At 38.9% G+C, this 18,506-nt stretch overlaps 1 protein-coding gene across 1 annotated transcript in view; it reads left to right on the top strand.

Annotated features, from left to right (window-relative positions):
• The first annotated feature begins 1,199 nt into the window (after window positions 1–1,199).
• ADGB (androglobin) overlaps window positions 1,200–18,506 on the top strand; it is a 149,631-nt gene continuing 132,324 nt past the window's right edge. The window contains exon 1 of the mRNA XM_045865707.2: window positions 1,200–1,273. Within this exon, the coding sequence (XP_045721663.1) occupies window positions 1,200–1,273 (74 nt within the window). The remainder of the gene's footprint in view (window positions 1,274–18,506) is intronic.

Below are 18,506 nucleotides of genomic sequence, written 5' to 3' on the forward strand. Positions count from 1 at the left end.
TTCTGGCTATGCATTTGATTACTTTGATAAGATTTGGTATTAAATAATATTTTCTCAAAGTTTGGTCCTGTATTTTCATTCAGGAGAGTTTTCTGGAAATTTCAATCCTGAGATAAATGAGGCAGAGCCCTCAAGATGTCTTTATTTTCTTCACGTATACAGGAGATGTTTATAGGGGTTCTAAACCTCAGGTCTGTGCATGGTCAGATCTCACTATAGGGAGGTTGTTTTGGGCCCACACAATATTTTGCTTTGTTATAATAAGTTTTAAAGTGTTTCCAGTCTAAGCATCGCCGGGCTTCATTCATTCAGGGCATCTGCCTGCTCCTTGCTGGCATTTAAGCTTCATCTCAGAAACAGGGGCCCCCTATTTGCCATGCTTTCATTGTGTGCATTTTACATACATATTTATTTTCAGGAGAGAACCGTGAGTTAGATATTAGCACCTCCTGTTTACAAATGAGTAAATGAAGCTCAAAAGGAAAAACTTGCCCAAGGCAACTGATAAATACCGCTATGGGCTGGCTGAGCATTAGGCTTGAACCTTAATAGGTCTTGGTTTGTTTCTTCTGGCTCCAGTGCCTTTCCAAGTGAGTGTATCAAGGGCCTCTCGACTCTATGACTCGGATTTATTCTTTTACATGAACAGCGGAGACACCGGACTTTTTCATCACAGACTTCATTCATTTTTAGCTAAACTTGAGCAACTAAGGGTGTCATGGATCTTGCCTTCCGTGCAGGGATCCCCCCCCCGCACCCGCTCTATTCTTCAGGACCCGCCCTTTTCAAGCCATTAGCAAATTCAGAGCGTCCACATTGCCTCCTTAGTTACAACTGAGAGAACTGGTTCAGCAGAGAGAAGACCTGGGGAGAGGCGACATCGCATCATAAGCCGTCTTCAAATAACTGAAGAGCAAAGCCAGGTAGAGTGGACCTGATAGAGCTGCAGCGCCCCCGGGATTCCTCCCGACACCCAACCCCCAGACCACCTGGATGTGGAGACCCGAGCTCGCCGCTCGGGCGTCCCCAGTCGTCGCCCCCAGAGCCGCGGCGCTAGAGCCGCGGGGGACCCGCCCCTCGGCTGCGGCCCTTCGGCCGCCGTCTCCCTGACAACAGCGTCGCGGAGCGCGTCCCGGAGCCAGCTCCTCGCTCACAGCTCTGTCCACGCTTGGGGCCCGGGGCCCGGGGCCGCCTCTACCATGGCCTCCAAACAAACCAAAAAGAAAGAGGTGCATCGTATCAACTCGGCGCACGGATCGGATAAATCTAAAGAGTAAGGGACCTCTGCCTGCCTGCCCCCCCCCGGCCTAACCCCTGGCCTTACCCCTGGAAATGGGGCTTCTTCCCGGCAGCGAGCTCTGCCAGGGCGGGAGTGGGACTGGCCTCCTCGCAGCTTCTCTCTTTTGGGAGATTCTTGTTCCCGTTCCTTCCCCAAGCCTGCCTCCATCCGCCCCCTTCCCAGAGCCCCTGGTTTCCCTGCCTCAGGTGCCCAGCTGCACTTCTTGGGGTTTCCCTGCCTCAGGTGCCCAGCTGCACTTCTTGGGGTTTCCCTGCCTCAGGTGCCCAGCTGCACTTCTTGGGGTTTCCCTGCCTCAGGTGCCCAGCTGCACTTCTTGGGGTTTCCCTGCCTCAGGTGCCCAGCTGCACTTCTTGGGGTTTCCCTCGGTGAAACTCCCACTCTTCCCGCCCCTCCCCTCCTTCTTAGCCCATCCAGGCCCGTCCTGGGGTGCAGCTGCCTGACGAAAGAGGCGTAGCTCAGAGGATGTCCAGTTAGGGTCACATCTTCCTGGCCCCAATAATGACAGAGAGAGACAGACACAGACTAGAGAGACAGAAAGAACTTTGACCTCAACGCTTAATGGCGAGTCCCTAGTTTCTATCGGCCTCGTCCAACAACTAAAGAACTTTTATCAGATGACATCCGAAGTAAAATAATTTTAAAAAGTTAAAACTATATAAATATATAGTTCATGTTACTGATGTAACTCCTTTCCTGCACGCACCCCCATGTTCCTGATTCTCTAGTTTCCAGTTCTGCTTTTGTTCCTAAGCAGGCTTCCAGCTACCTAGCAGATAATCCATTCATTTTATTAACTTAAATTCCAGGCACTATATTACATACATAAGTGATTTTAACAAGATCTTGTAAGTCTGGTCATTTCAGCATTTACTAATGATTTCCATTCTTCTAGGTCCAAGTCTTACAAGGCCCTATAAGATCAGACCCCTATTACTCTTCTAACTTTACCACTCCCTTGTTCACATAGTAGTCTCCTCTCCACTCCCTGGAACACCCCTGTGTTGTTCCTACCTCAGAGCCTTTGCACTTGCTATTTCCACTGCTGGTAAGTTCTTCCCCCCAGATTTTTATATGGTTTTCTCCCTCACCTCCTTTAGGTGTGTACCTAAATGTCATTTTCTTGTGTCAGCTTCTTTGGCCAACTGGTTTAAAATCACAACCCCTATTTTCTTGGGAAAGCCAAAAAAATCCCTCCCTATTTTCTTCTGCTGCTTTATTTTTCTTGAAATTTTTATTCATTTAACATACTATATATTTTACTTTTTAAAAATTATATTTATTTATATATCTTCCTGATAGAATGTAAGTTCCATAAGGACAGAACTTCTTCTTTTTTATTTTATACACTATTGAATCAAGTGATTCTTGGATTGTACATAGCAGACACTCAAAAATGCTTATTTAATGAATGAATGACAGTAATTAAATAAGAGTTTATAACAGGGTTGCAACAGAATTTTTGAATATTTAAAAAAAAAACAAACCTTAGTCAATGATGGTTATAATTAATGCACGTTGAAGACTCACAACTCTTAAGGAGCTTTGGGGAAAATCTTTGACTTTAGAGAGTTTATATCCTGAAAGAGATGAGATTGTTAACTCCCATGGGAAAAAAAAAAAAAAAAACTGACCAAACCAGATACCATAAATCACAGTTCATGGCCTGGGCCAGTGATGGTTGCGTCACATGAGAGAGACAAGGTGCTTGCTGGTAAGATTGTAACTCTTTCCTCATGAGTACTTCCCATTTCTTTTTGAGATGATAATGTTATTTCCAACATGTTCATTTCTTCCAGAAAATATTTGAGTTGAAATTATATCAATAAAACTGTATGTGTCTATTTATGAAAATAGAAGAGTAAAAGCAAATAGTTATACAATATCTAGGCTTTGCTAGAAACTATTGAGCATTAAACATCAAACCATTAGATTTTGCTTTAGCATTATATGATAAAATGTGAAGTTTATTATAAATCAAGTCTCCCTCCAAAATTTTTACTGAAAATTTAATCATAGGTACCAGGCTAAGTCATCATCAAAAGATAAGGTGTCACCCAGCATGGGGCCTAGGGATCAAAGTCTATCAAGCCTTCAGTGTAATTGTCACTTGAAATAGGCTGGGGACATTTACAGTAAGCTTTTCTATATCATTTTACTGTAACTTATGGTTACACATCCAATAAATGCAACCAACTCTAACATGGTCCTAGATATGGAAATGAGAGTAAAGGTCTTCAGAGCCTTGAAAATAGCAATCTCCAGCATATCTCTTTTATTCCCTCAAATTATGTGTCCTAATGGGGACAAATACCATGTCTGGCTCTTGCCTAGAGTGGTGGCCATTACTGAGCATTTCCACTTGTTGATTAAGTGAGCTCATAGTTTAGTGACCTAGCTTGGTTTCCATTTCTTCTGAATTGGATTAAAGCCTGGTTCTCCTTCCCTTTCTAATCTGATCTGCTGATGGCAAAGTACAAAAACTGAGATGTTACAACTGAGAAAGCAGAGTCATCTATGTCCAGCTCTGACCAAATTCACACATCAATATGACTTTGAATCACCAAGAAAAGTTATGCCAGGTAACTGAGTTGTCAGTCTTTAGATTCACCTGTTATCATTTGTCTATTTTCCTGTCTCAGGAAGGATGGAATCTCTTTTATAGGGTTCATTCTGGCACTTATTTTTTTGTGATATTGGACATGTCATTTTTCTATTCTGACTTTCAGTGTTTTTCTTCTTTAAATGAAGAACCACCTAATTAAAGACCCAACACCCTCTGTCCTCCCTTTTCTGCTTTATTTTTCCCTCCAGCTCTAAACTTGCATGACTTCATCAGATTTTTAAAAGAACTTCACTATGTCCACAGTGGGTGAGGGAATTTTGTTACAGTTAAGTATTTAACACTTCAATTTAAGTCATTTTTCCAGTAGAAGTTATCTTTTTAAAATTCTATTTTCAGGAACAATAATTGTCATAACAACTGTCACAAATTTTAACTTTCATTATCAAATATCTAGTGATAATTAGAAATTATAAACCAGTCTAACTTAATCAATTTGAAAACTAATAGGCGAGTCAAAGATACTTTCATTAGTTAGATGCTATTAGAAGGATTTATAGTGACACTAAGTCAAAACTTTGATTTTCTTGGAAGTACTAAATATAAGCCTTTGTGTAGATCATGGCTAACTTAAAAGAAAGAAAAGAAAGTATGCCTTTTAAGTATTAGTAGTTATTAGAAGTGTTAAAGCTTATACTTTTAAACACCAAACTATTTGGAACTTTAATGGGCAGTTTGAGATAGAGACACAATTTGGTGTTTATAATAAACAAAATTTTGTTTCAGTTCCAATAGCACATTCAAACCAAGCTCAAACAGATAATCTGTTAAACTAACAAGAATTATGCAACCTTCTAGATTCTTAATGATGATGAAATATCATTAACCCTCTTTCCAGAAGAGAATGAAATGTATTTCATAATGCTCAATAATCTAACCTTACTGACTGAAACGCACATCTAAATATTTTATAGACTTCTCAAAAAAGAACAACATATCAGTCCATATGAAAATTTGAAAACAGGACTATTTCAAAAGCCGAATTGTGATCAGTGTTATAAAAGCAACATAAAATAGAAGAATATATATCTTACTGAGGATTAAATTAAGTGGGTTCTTGGTTATCAGAGGTTCAAGAGGGAGAGCAGATTAAATGAAAACATGCCACAGTGGTTGGTAGATAATATGTTCTTCCACCTTCAGAGATCAGGGAAGAAATTCCCCATAAGAGAGTCGGAAGGTGCCCTATGGCACCATGTCCTGTCCTCACAGCTCCACACAGGAAGGCAAAGGTAAGAAAGACAGCAGGTTTCACACTGAATTTTGTGGTTTCCCCGGATGACCTCTCTGGACCCCAGCGACTAAGGTCAATTAACAAATTTAAAAGGTTAGCTCCTGGGCGCCTGGGTGGCTCAGTTGGTTAGGCGACTGCCTTCGGCTCAGGTCATGATCCTGGAGTCCCGGGATCGAGTCCCGCATCGGGCTCCCTGCTCGGCGGGGAGTCTGCTTCTCCCTCTGCCGCTCTCTCTCTCTCTCTCAAATAAATAAATAAAATCTTAAAAAAAAAAAAAAAAGGTTAGCTCCTGTGACAGAAGCTTCCTTAGAGGAAAGCTTATTCTTTATGTCCATTTCTCAACTGTTCAATGAGTATTTCTCATGCCCAAGTCACTGGTAGGTCTGAGAGGACAAGGAATTGTGAAACATGGTAACTTCTCTCCAGGGATATGTGATTTGGGAGGAAAAACATCACACAGCAGTAACTAGGAAGTATATGATGATGCCACATTGGTCAGGGAGTACTTTTTGGAAATAATTGAAGGAGCCAGATGTTGGCATGGGATTAGATGAGAGACATCATGAGAGTCCTATAGTGATGGCTCTATGAGGGAGAGGAGAGAAAGATCACTTCCAACCGGAGCTGGTCTGTCCTCACTCCTTGACCAGCTAATCCCCAGTTCAGAAGGCACAGGTTAGTGAGATGGTCAGGCAGGCTATGGGGCTGTGTACGGCATAGAAAGCCAACCAGATGGCTGGTGTAGAGTCTGTGTCTGAATGGACTGGTCCCCAAAGCATCTAAAATGAATATGCAGCAGAATGAGAGGGACAGATTCAGGGATTTAAACTTTATTAAGGGATTTGAACTGTAAGGGAAAACAGAGATGTGTTTCTATATTAAAATGATGATTTATGAAGAATAATTCAACAATTGTCCGCATGGACTTTATGATGGATTAAGAATCATAGTAGCAAGAAATGAGTGGTATTCTGAGGTAATGGGGAATACCTGATTTGGGGAGCTCTCGATGACAGTAAGGGACATTGTTAAAGGGGAACTCTCGATGATAGTGAGGGACATTTTTTTAAATTAGTTTCAGAGGTAGAATTTAGTGATTCATCAGTTGCATATAACACCCGGGGCTCCTGACATCAGGTGCCCTCCTTAGTACCCATCACCCAATTATCCCTTTCCCCCACCCACCTCCCCTCCAGCTACTAGTGAGGGATATTTTTGTTGTTTTTATTTTTTTTAAGATTTTATTTATTTGAGAGAGAGCATGAACAGGGGAAGGGGCAGAGGGAGAGAGAGAAGCAGACTCCCCGCCAAGCAGGGAGCCCGATGTGGGGCTCGATCCCAGGACCCTGAGATCATGACCTGAGCCGAAGGGAGATGCTTAACCGACTGAGCCACCCAGTTGCCCCAGTGAGGGACATTTTTAAAGATGGGTGCAGAGCTGATCTGTAAGGCAATTTTGTGGTCAAAGACCACAAAAGCCAAATTTCTGATCTTCAGTTGCAGTGGTAATGTTTGTTGTAATGTCCAGGTAATGATGCCACCCTGTCTGGAAAGCCAAGAGAAAAGTGTAAATAAAATTATATGACAAATTTCTGATGGCTTGGTCATAAAGCCTTCTGGGTTAGAACCTGAGTGAGGCTTCGAGAGCCCAGAGGGAAGAGGGCCTGTCGGTCATACCCCCGAACACAGGGTAACCCTTGGCGCACCCCAGGGCATTATGTAAATGTCTGTTGCATATCTTTAAATATAAAATCTCAGCCCCAAATTTCTGCTTAATGAAGATGGAAGTTCTGCATTCGTCCTGGGGTATGCCACTGGCTCTCCCTTTAAAATAAACCTAATCTGAGCATTTAAGAATTTATTAAGATTTGATATGGTTTAAGAATCATCTCTGGCAGTGAAATCTATTTTTTTTTTTTTTTTAAGATCACCCAATTTTTAGTTTGTTTAGTTTTGGAGAAGAAATGGTTCCCTCTAAAGTTGACTTAGTAACATTATTAGAGAAGTAGAAGTTACCTTAAAAAGATTTAAGTTTATAAACTCATGGAATTTGTATTTCATTGTTCCCTAAAAACATAATCAGATGTGTACTTTGAAACTGGTAGCACTGTGGCTAATGCTTCGAGATGTGCAAACTAATACTGCATTTATCAAAGATGATGATTTAAAAATATTTTAATTGACTTTAATATTTCTTTGACATTTCCAGGTCACAGGTTATTTAATTCAAGGGATTACATAATCTCTAAACTGATTATACTACTTGGTGTGAGATAAAATGACTAAAAAAGTGTATCTAAGACATTAAAAATAAGTCTTCAATATGAGTTGTATAATTTGATATGTTCTGTGTAATGCGAAAGACTGGATAGAAATATCACTATCACCCTCAACAAAGGTACCCATATGTTGTCCTAAGAAGTGTCCAAGTAGGTCTTTGAAATTGTGTTAACATTCCTTTTCAGGATAGGTCCAGGCTAATTAATTCCAAGTTCGGGACTGCAACTCTGCTAATTCGTAGGACTGCATTCACACATGCCACGTGTTTAAAGCAAACATACTTCTATTTTGAATGGGGGTTTTTTGTTTGTTTTTTGTTTTTGCTGGTGTCAAAACAAATGAGGTGATCCAAGTATTTTGTAATTATTTTTATGCCATCCTTCTGATAGGATGAATATCAAACTTACATATATTACTCTGGTGGTAGTTCTTAAAAAAATCAGCATGCCTTTTCCACGCTCATTTCTTCGGGGTCGTGGCTGCCATCCACAGCCTCCGTTGGAGACTCTCAGAGGCCAGGTCAGCCCAGAGCCTCTCTGTTCTCTTCATCTTCAGACTCTCTGCAGCATTTGTTTCTGAGTGCAACTGCTTAGGAGGGTATTTGGAGGAGCTACCTACTGAATCTGAGGGGAGGAAACCTATTGAGGTTAGTTATAAATTAGTGAGAAAGTCTCCAGCTCGTAAAACCTTGTAGATCCGGAGGCAAAAGGAGGGGAAGCGGGAACTCTTGAGTTGTTTTGCTTGCTTTGGTCCCAGGTATGAGCCAGAAACACAGTGAGAGTGTAAGCAGGTAAAGTCAAGGTCAAAGGTGAAGGCTGTACTGCACACAGGGCTAACAGGGCCCTTTCTACATACTGTTATAATGAATGAATCAGCCCCATGTTTGCTTCACTCTGGGTCAAAGTCCAGGAGGACTTAAGGACTGGTTTGCACCATCGACAGAGAATGAGGTCATGAGGAAACTAGCTGGAGTTGCAGTAAAAAAAAAAACTAAACAAACATGTTTTGTGCTTGCTCTTTATAAATATCAGCTTTGCTGCTGGAAGGTGTCAGATCCTGGGAAATGGCAGAAGCGTAAGGTCCTAGTGCCCTGGGTACTTTAACTTGGGGCCAGAGAAGCGGACTCAGAGGCCTCTCCTTCTGCTCTCCCAGCTCCTCCTGTCTCTCCAGAGAGTTCAGCGGCCTCACAGGGAAGCATGTGGCTCCCCGGCTGAATCTCACCTCTCTTGCCCTGTTCCCAGACGTCTCTTTTCTCCCTGGCCTTCCCCTGCCTTGATCATTAATCATGGCCTGCCTAAGTCATTCTGCAGTGGTCTTACTCACTTCTCTCATTGACACTCTTATCTCCCTTTTGATCATCTAAAACAGTCATTGCTGATTAAAGTGGACTAAATTAGCATCTGTGGTCCTTATCATGTAATTGAGCTCAAGTTCAAGTGGACAAATCCACTTGGAGGTGCTCTACTGCTCCAAGTTAAATATGTCCAAAATGGAGGTCATTTTTTTCTCCCAAATGTACGTATTTCCCGCGTGGTTCATTTTAAAGAATCTTACTACCATCCTCGCTTACACTCCGAAGTTCAGTCATGCTTGACTTTCCCCTGTCCGCCCATTGCATCCAGTTGGTCTCTATGTTCTTTTGATTTTACCTTCAAATTGCTTCTCTAGCCTGGCTCACCCTTCCTTTTCTTCCCTGTCATTTTCTAGTTTGGGCCTTTTAATAACTCCAGATAGAAGCACCGAGAAAGCATTCCAACTTCCTTGCTTTCTTCCTTCAGTCTCTTTCCGATCTTCTTTATATGCAGTACAGTTAGTAATCTTCTCAACACACTATTCCACTAGTAGGATGTTCCTGCTTTACAAAAGAAAGAAAGAAGGAAGGGAGGAGGAAGGAAAAGAGAGAGAGAGCGAGAGAAAGCACGTGAGCTAGTTGGCAGGGCCATAGCCCACTCTGACTCCCTCCTATTCTCTGTTACCAACCCAACACTAACATACAATGGACATTCTTCCACTTTTCTACCTCTGTGCCTTTCCCCATCCTCTTTTCTCTGCTTATAATTGCTTTCAGCCTACCCTGCCATTCTATGAATATCTTAAGACCTGCTTTTTCTTGCAGCCATCATCGATTTGCTAAGTTGGAAACCATTGTCCCCCTCTTCTGTGCTGATAAAGCACATGGTTTTTAAGTTTTTTAAGCCCTTTCACTTTTGCCTTTGCAGTTTTCATACTGTGTGTATTGATTCTCACTAATTTTAAGTTATTTGAAAACTGAAACCGAGTCTTAACCGATCTTCGTATTTACTCAAGCACAATGTATTGAAAAAAACAGATAAATGGTGAACTTTTAAAATTAAGTGTCCAATTATTTAATTTTAATAAAACCAAGGGAATAAAAGGTCAGCACGACAACCTGGCTTTAACTATTTTTAATTGAGAATTTTTTAAGATCGCAGTTTATTTCCTTACATATGTGAGGTTTCTGAAGAGTAGGGCTCAGAATGCCCCAACCCAAATTAAGTCAATTGTGTAATTCTGTTCATATTCTAATTCCTTCGGGGTATTAGCTGACACTACTTAAGAACGCATGCTGATTGCACAGTGGACAAATAAACTGCCTCCCACTATGAATAAAATCGTGTCTTTACTCTGAACAGCATGCTTGAAGAAAACAATGGCAAAATTCCAAACCCTCATTGTATTGAAGTTGTAATCCCCACAGTGAAAATAATCTAATTAAAGCACATATAGAACTGTGTATATGTAAATCAGCTTCTGATTTTTTCTTTTTTTTGCTTAAAAGTCTCTAATGACTTTGTACCAGCTAAAGTTTTCTTTGAAGGTTTCAACTCTTAGACATTTTCTATTGTGTTATTTAATCTTCTTAATTGATTTAAGAATTTTTAAAAAATCATTTTGTCATCTTTGCAAGGTATGTGATTAATGTGTTTTTAAGTTTTAAAAAATTATTTATTCATGTTTTATTAATAATTGGATTATAAAATACATTTTAATACAATTATGGACTACTTTCATTATATATAAAGATAATTTTGACTTCTTCCCAATTCCAAATTATTCAGGGTATTTAATTTACCAGGAATAGGTATACATGAAAGACAAAATATGTAGACAAAATATATTTTATTGCACATAACTCAGTAATCAAATATACCATACAATGTGGATTTAATTTTACTATATATTATGACTCTAGGAACAGATAATATTGCTATCATAGTATGTTGTTTGGAATTTCCTTAATTTGCCTTTTATAATCCCCAGGCATGTTTTCTTTTTATTTCTGAGATCACAGACCTGAGCTGAGATCAAGAGTTGGATGCTTAATGCACTGAGCCATCCAGGCACCCCTCTTTTTCTTTCTTTTTTAAAAACAGGTTTATTTTTTAAATTAAAAAAAAATTTTATTTATTTATTTGGGAGAGAGAGGGAGAGAGCACAAGTGGGGGGGAGGGGCAGAGAAAGAGGGAGAAACAGACTCCTCACTGAGCAGGGAGCCTGACATGGGGCTCGATCCCAGTACCCTGGGATCATGACCTGAGCCAAAGGCAGACACTTAACCAACTGAGCCAGCCAGGCACCCCTAAAAAGGTTTATTGATGTAATTCTACATACAGTAAATTCCATGTATTTAAAGGATATGTGTTGATAAGTTCTGAAGTACATCTACACACATGAAAATATCAACATGATTAAGAACAATGAACAGATTTACCATTCAAAAAGGTTTCTGTGATTTCTTGGTGATCCCTACCTCCTATCCCTTCCTCATGCCAGTCTCCAGGCAACCCCTCTTTTGTGTTCTGTCACTATAGATCAGTTTTCATTTTCCTAGAGTTTTATATAAATGGAATCATGCATACTCTTTGTATGGTTTTTTTCATTCATTATATTTATCTTATTTTCATATTCTTCCATGTTGTTGCTAGCAGGTAGTGTAGAATTGGTATTATTTCTTCCTTGAATATTTAGGAGACTTTACCAGTGAAGCCATTTGGACCTGGACACTTCACCAGTGAAGCTGTTTGGACCTGGACTTTTCTTCGTAGGGAAGTTTTTAATGATAAATTTACTTTCTTTAATAGACACAGGGATATTCAGTATCTCTAATCCAACCTGTCAGTTCTTTAGTGAGTTACTCTTAGTTTATATCCTTCAAGGAATTGTTCCATTTCATCTAAGTTTTGCATATATGGACTTAGAGTTGTTTGTAATATTTCTTTATTCTCCTTTTAATGTCTAGAATCAGTAGTGATGTCCCCACTTTGACTTCTGTTATTGGTAGTTTGTGTCTTCCATCTTATATTCCTGATCAATCTGACCAGAGTTTGATTAATTTTGATGATCTCAAAGAACTGGATTTTGGATTCATTGATTTTTCTCTGTCATTTTTCCATTTTCTATTTCTGTTGATCTGATCTAATAATTTCCTTGCTCTACTTACTTTAGATTTTACCAGTTTAATGTAGAAACTGAATATATTGAGACTTTGATTCTTTCCTCATATAGGGATTTTGTGCTATCATTTCTCCCTTATGTACTGCTTTAGTAGCATTCTGTAAATTTTAATGTTTTCTTCATTTTTATTCAGTTCAAATACTTTCTAACTTATTTTTTTATTTCTTCTTTAACATATTGGTTAATCATAAGTGTTTTGTTTAAATTCTAAATATCTTAGAATTTTCCAGATTTTTTTCTTAGTGATTTCTAGTGTAATTCCATTGGTTAGGGATGATTACTTTTTATAATTTGAATTCTTTTAAATTTGTTGAGATATTCTGTGTCTTAAATTGTAGTCTATCTTCATAAATATAATGTGTGTTCTTGAAAAGAATGTGCATCCTGTTGTGATGAAATGTTCTATAAATGTCAATTAGGTCAATTTTAATGGATATTGTTCTATATTGGATAGTGCTCTATATACTGTATCTTCTGCAGCCTTATTGATTTTCCATCTGGTATCATTTTTTTTCTTTTGCTTAAAGGCCTTCTTTTATTTTTTTATTGTGCTAAGGATTTTCTGCTGATGAATACTTTCAGCTCTTTATGTCAGGAAACAAGTGTTTATCTCACTTTCACTTTTTAGAAATATTTTTGCTAGGTGTAGAATTCTAGCTTGACAGATTTTTTTCCTTTTAATTTTTTAAAAGATATTCCCCATTTACTTACATTGTTTTTAAGAGAAATTTGCTGTTTTTCCTTTTACTTTGTTCCTCTGCATGTAATATGTATCTTTTTTTTTCTCCAGCTACTAGGGTGTTTTTTTGTTTTTCTTTTAACACAACATATTGTTGCAAACAGAATTCAGTGATGTAGTGAAAAGAATATACACCACAGCCAAGTGGGATTTATTCTTGGAATGCAAGGATGGTTTAACACATGAAAAAAATCAATATGATATACCATATAAACAGAATAAAGATAAAACCCACACAATTATCTCCATTAATTAGGAAAAAGCATTTGACAAAATTCATTGCCCTTTCATGATAAAAACACTCAACAAACTAAGAACAGAAGGAAAGTACCTCAACATAATAAAACCATATATGAAAAGCCCATGGAGGATATCATACTCAATGATGAAAGGCTAAAAACATTTCTTCTAAGATAAGGAACAAGACAAGGGTGCTCACCTTAACCATTTCTGTTCAACATAGGACTAGAAGTTCTAGCCAGAGCAAGTAGGCAAGAAAAGAAAATAATCCAAATTGTAAAGGAGAAAGTAGAATTCTGTTTGCAGATGGTATGATCTTACATGTAGAAAATGCTAAAGATGCCACAAAAAACCTTTTAGAATAAATAAATTCATCAAAGTAGCAGGATACAAAGTTCACAAAAATCTGTTTTCACAGATTTCACACATGAAAATCTGTTGCATTTCTATACATGAACAATGAATAATCTGAAAAGAAAATGACAAAAGCAATATTTACAATAGCACCAAGAAGAATAAAATACTTAGGAACTAACCTAACCAAGGAGGTGAAAGACTTGTACAATGAAAACTACACAACATTGCTAAAAGAAATCAAAGGCATAAAAAAATAGAAACACATCCCATGTTCGTAGACTGAAAGACTTAATGACATTTTAGTGTCATTACTACCCAAAGCAATCTACAGATTAAATGCAGTTCCTATTAAAATATCAGTGATTTTGTTTTTTGCAGAAATGGAAAAACTCATACTAAAATATATATGGAGGGGCGCCTGGGTGGCTCAGTCGTTAAGTGTCTGCCTTCAGCTCAGGTCATGATCCCAGGGTCCTGAGATCAAGCCCCGCATCGGGCTCCCTGCTCAGGGGGGAAGCCTGCTTCTCCCTCTCCCACTCCCTCTGCTTGTGTTCCCTCTCTCTCTGTCAAATAAATAAATAAATATCGTAAAAAAAAATATATATGGAATGGGTAACCCTCTGAAGATCTCAGTAGTTTTCTGGGAAGCTCTTTGTTCTGGTCTCTGTCCTGCAAACTCTAGCTGCTATGGTCTCCCCCAGACTCTCACCTCCTGCTCCTCCAGTCAAGGAATCTGCTGAGATATGCCTGGATGACCTCTCCTTGCACTGCAGCCCCAAACTCTCTCACAACCGTAAGCTGAGGCAGTTATAAAGCTCACCTCATTTGGCTCCTATCTTTTCAAAATCACCATCTTTCATCACTTGATGTCTGTCTGAAAACCAGTTTCATGTGTTTTGCTCAGGTTTTTGGTTGCCTTAGGTGGGAGGATAAATTCAGTCCCTGTTATTGCAACTGAAATGAACATGGCATCTCTTAGGTTTATTACCTAAATCTTACATTTTATTTCTAAATATTAAGATGGGAGGGTTTGAAGCAGTATTTACAAATATATATCCACAAATAATATATTGCAAATATGGATACAATTCTTTCCCTAAAAGTGAAATCCCAAGTTATATGTAATTGCCAGTATATATTATCTTCTTAAATATTGGTTTTTGATGTAGTAGAGATGTTTTGTTATAAGACTTTTAATTAAAAGAATGTAACTTACAGATGTGATGAGGATTATTTTAAGTCACATTTTCATAATTATTATCTTTGTGTTCATTTTTGAGTTGTATTGAAACTTGAGTGTTCCCCAAGCTTCCTATTTTAAATTGATGGCCCATTATGGGTAAACGTTACTTAATATATATCTAAGAATATAATGTTCATCTTTGTACAATGGGCGAACTCAACACTATCTAGAAAATAAGGGCCGAGCTCATCAGCAAGGCCCTCAGTGGGGAGCTGCCTCCCTGCTTACCTTGTATTTTTCTTTCCAACCTAATTTCCCCACTGCTTTATAGTATTTGCTCATGCAGTGCTGAAAAGCTCATAGTTCTCTGCACCCACTCTGCTGTTTCTTTCCTCTGTACTGTCTCTTACGCTATTCTCTTTTCTTACTGATGCCCTTTCTGCTTTTACAACCTGGAAAATTTCTCGTTATCCTTCAAAACAACTCAGATGCTATTTATCGCAGGAAGTTTTCCCAATTGCCTTACACTGGGCACAATGCCATCTGTGAATGCTTCCATTTCTGCATATACTACATTATATTGACATCAGCTGTTTACCTGTTTGAATTCCAAAACAAACTCAAGAGCAGAGACATGTATTTATGAGTCTGTAACCCTATCATCTAGCACAGTGCTTGTCACAGAGCAGGTGTTCAATAAATGTTAGTTAAAAATAAGTGAACTGTTGGTTGATTGAGATTCCTTTTCATTCTGAAACAGTATTTTTCTAAAATGTCTTAGTCTCCAGACAGATTCGTTGATTTGATCTTCACTAAAAGAATTCTGCATTCTCAATGTCCTGTCTACCTAAAGCAGAGTTTACACTGAGTTGTGCCCTAATGTCAAGTCCACTCTTTCTGTTCTTTCTCAGTTTGGAAGTTTTATGTTTTATTTCTTGAAGTGTCTTTGCAATGGACTGAATGTTTACCCTAAAATTTGTATATTGAAACTCTAATCCAAATGTAATGGTGTTGGACATGGGGTATTTGAGAGGTAATGAGGTCTGTGAGTGTGGTGCTCTCATGAGTGGGATTAGCGTCCTTTTAAGAAGAGGACAGAGAGAGGGGCAACTGGGTGCCTCACTTAGTTAAGCATCAGACTCTTGATTTTGTCTCAGGTCATGATCTCATGGGTTGTGGGATCGAGGCCCGTGTGGGGCTCCGTGTTCAGTGGGGAGTCGCTTGAAGATTCTCTCTCTCCCTTTGCCCATCCCGCCACTCATGCACTCTCTCTCTCTCAAATAAATAAATAGATCTTTTTTTCTTTTTTTTAAAGAAGAGGACAGAGAGCTCTCTAGCTCTCTTTCCACTATGTGAGGACACAATGAGGACTTGGCCATCTGCAACCCAGAGGAAGTCTCTCATTAGAACTTGACCATCCTGGCACCTTGATGTCAGACTTTTGGCTTCCAGAACTGTGAGGAATAAATTTCTGTTGTTCATAAGCCACACAGTCCGTGGTACCATGTATATGGTATTATAGCAGCCCAAACTGACTAAGACAATCCTTGTTTTTTTAAAACACATTTATCTTTAAATACTTTCCTATATAGTTTACAGTTACTCAGCATTATTCCTAAAGAAAAAACAGGCACACTAGTGTCCATCAGAACTCCCTCTCCCATCTCATTTATTTTTGATAGCTTTTAAAAACACAAAGTTATTGTTATCATTATTTGTTAGTAGGAAATACTTTTTAGAATTTTACCAAAATGTTGTATTGATTCATTTGTAGTCCACACTTTCAATCTGAGTTCATTTCCTTGTTTCCTGAGATAAATCCTTCAGTCAATATTTTTATAGGAATCTATTATGGTAAACTCACAATTTTAATGTTTTTATGTAATTTAAGATAAATGTTTCTACCTCAGTTTTATTTTTATTTATTTTTATTTTTTTAAAGATTTTATTTATTTATTTGACAGAGAGAGACACAGCGAGAGCAGGAACACAAGCAGGGGGAGAGGGAGAGGGAGAAGCAGGCTTCCTGCTGAGCAGGGAGCCCGATTCGGGGCTCAATCCCAGGACCCCGGGATCATGACCTGAGCCGAAGGCAGACGCTGAACGACTGAGCCACCCAGGCGCCCCGTCTACCTCACTTTTAAATAAGAGTTTAATTGGATCTTAATTTCAAGATCAACAGTTATTTTACCTCAGCTTTGATGGTATCACTTCCTTCCTTTACCGTGACTGTTATTGCTGTCAATTTGGTTGTTTTTATATTTAAGTAATTTGTCATTTCTTTCAGTGTATAGATTTTAATTTTCATAATTTTCTGCAGTTTTAGTTGATATATCTAGACGCAGATTTCCACCCCCTGACCTCCCATTTATCCTTTGCTATTGCTTGATGTACTTTCTTCCCTCTGAAGACATATCTTCCATCAATTCTGAACATTTTTCAGCAGTTATATTTCCAGATATTTCTCCCCACCCCCATTTTAACTGTATTATCTGTCTGGGCCTTCTTTTAGGCATACACTGGAGTTTTTCAATCTATCCATTTGCTTAGTTCCCATTTTCTATCTCTTTATCTATACAAATACTTTATTTTTTTAAGCTTTTATTTGAATCCCATTCAATTAACATACAGTGTAATATTAGTTTCAGATGTACAGTATAGTGATTCCACACTTCTGTACAGCACCCTGTGCTCATCACAAGTGCACTCCTTCAACCCCATCACCTATTTAGCCCATCCCCCTACCCACCTACCTCCCCTTTGGTAACCATCACTTCGCTCTCTGTAGTTAAGAGTCTGTTTCCAACACTTGATTTTAAAAATTCTACCTTCTTGGGGCGCCTGGGTGGCTCAGTTGGTTAAGCGACTGCCTTCAGCTCAGGTCATGATCCTGGAGTCCTGGGATCAAGTCCCGCGTCAGGGTCCCTGCTCAGCAGGGAGTCTGCTTCTCCCTCTGACCCTCCTCCCTCTCATGCTCTCTCTCTATCATTCTCTCTCTCTCAATAAATAAATGAAAATCTTTAAGAAAAATTTAAAAAAAAATCAAAATTCTACCTTCTAAATCACTAGTCCTCTCCTTTCTTTGGCTTTATTTAGTCTATTCTTTCATTAGCTGAAGTTGTCATTGCTAAAATTTTCCAATCAATATCTCTTTGTTCCTATTGATCTTGTCTTTGTTTGTTTGCTTAATATCTTTTTTTTAAAAGATTTTATTTATTTATTTGAGAGAGAGAATGAGATAGAGCATGAGAGGGGGGAGGGTCAGAGGGAGAAGCAGACTCCCTGCTGAGCAGGGAGCCTGATGCGGGACTCTATCCCGGGACTCCAGGATCATGACCTGAGCCGAAGGCAGTCGCTTAACCAACTGAGCCACCCAGGCGCCCTGTTTGCTTAATATCTTTCCGTACTTGTTGCAAGGCGGAACTTTCCCTCCTTTATCTTTTCAGTATTTCTAAACATTTAAAAACCTTTTAAGTTTGCTGCATTCTTTTCTTTTCTTTTTTAAATTTATTTACTGACTGTCCTTTGTAATTTTAAATTTGTTTTTTTCCTTTTTAACATTAGTTTTTTGGTTCATATTTTGTAGATATTTTAAACTCACGTATACTGTTCTTTGCCATGTGGTTTGGATGGTTTTCCAGAATGAGTCACTCCCTACCCATTGTGACATCAGTTGTGATACACCACTGAAAAGGACAGGACGGTTGTTACAATATTGAAAGCCTTCCTTGTCAGTTGGCAAATAGCTGCTGTTTTGAGGTTTCTGAGGACCATCTTTCTCCTTTTGAACTCTGTCTGACCTCTCTGAAAACCCTGGGACCTATCCACAAATCAGTTACTAAATGATTGAGGGACCAACGTGCCAGCTTCTCCGGCACACCGTTCCAATATAAAAACAGAATCTTTTCTGATTAGTAAGTGTGTTTTTGTATTACCCTGCCCCCCACCCACGTTTTAGCATTGGGAGGTTGAAGGCTTTTCCCCTATGTGGGAAGTGCTATTCCTGATACCACACCCATTGTGGTAGAGGCCACCCGCGTTCCCATTTTTTCCCTCTTAGCCAGCCTATTTCCTCAT

This window comes from Mirounga angustirostris, unplaced genomic scaffold (assembly GCF_029215605.1).
Source record: "Mirounga angustirostris isolate CCGP_5_RB_7025 unplaced genomic scaffold, mMirAng1.0.hap1 SCAF_8, whole genome shotgun sequence".
NCBI classification, from domain to species: Eukaryota; Metazoa; Chordata; class Mammalia; order Carnivora; family Phocidae; genus Mirounga; species Mirounga angustirostris.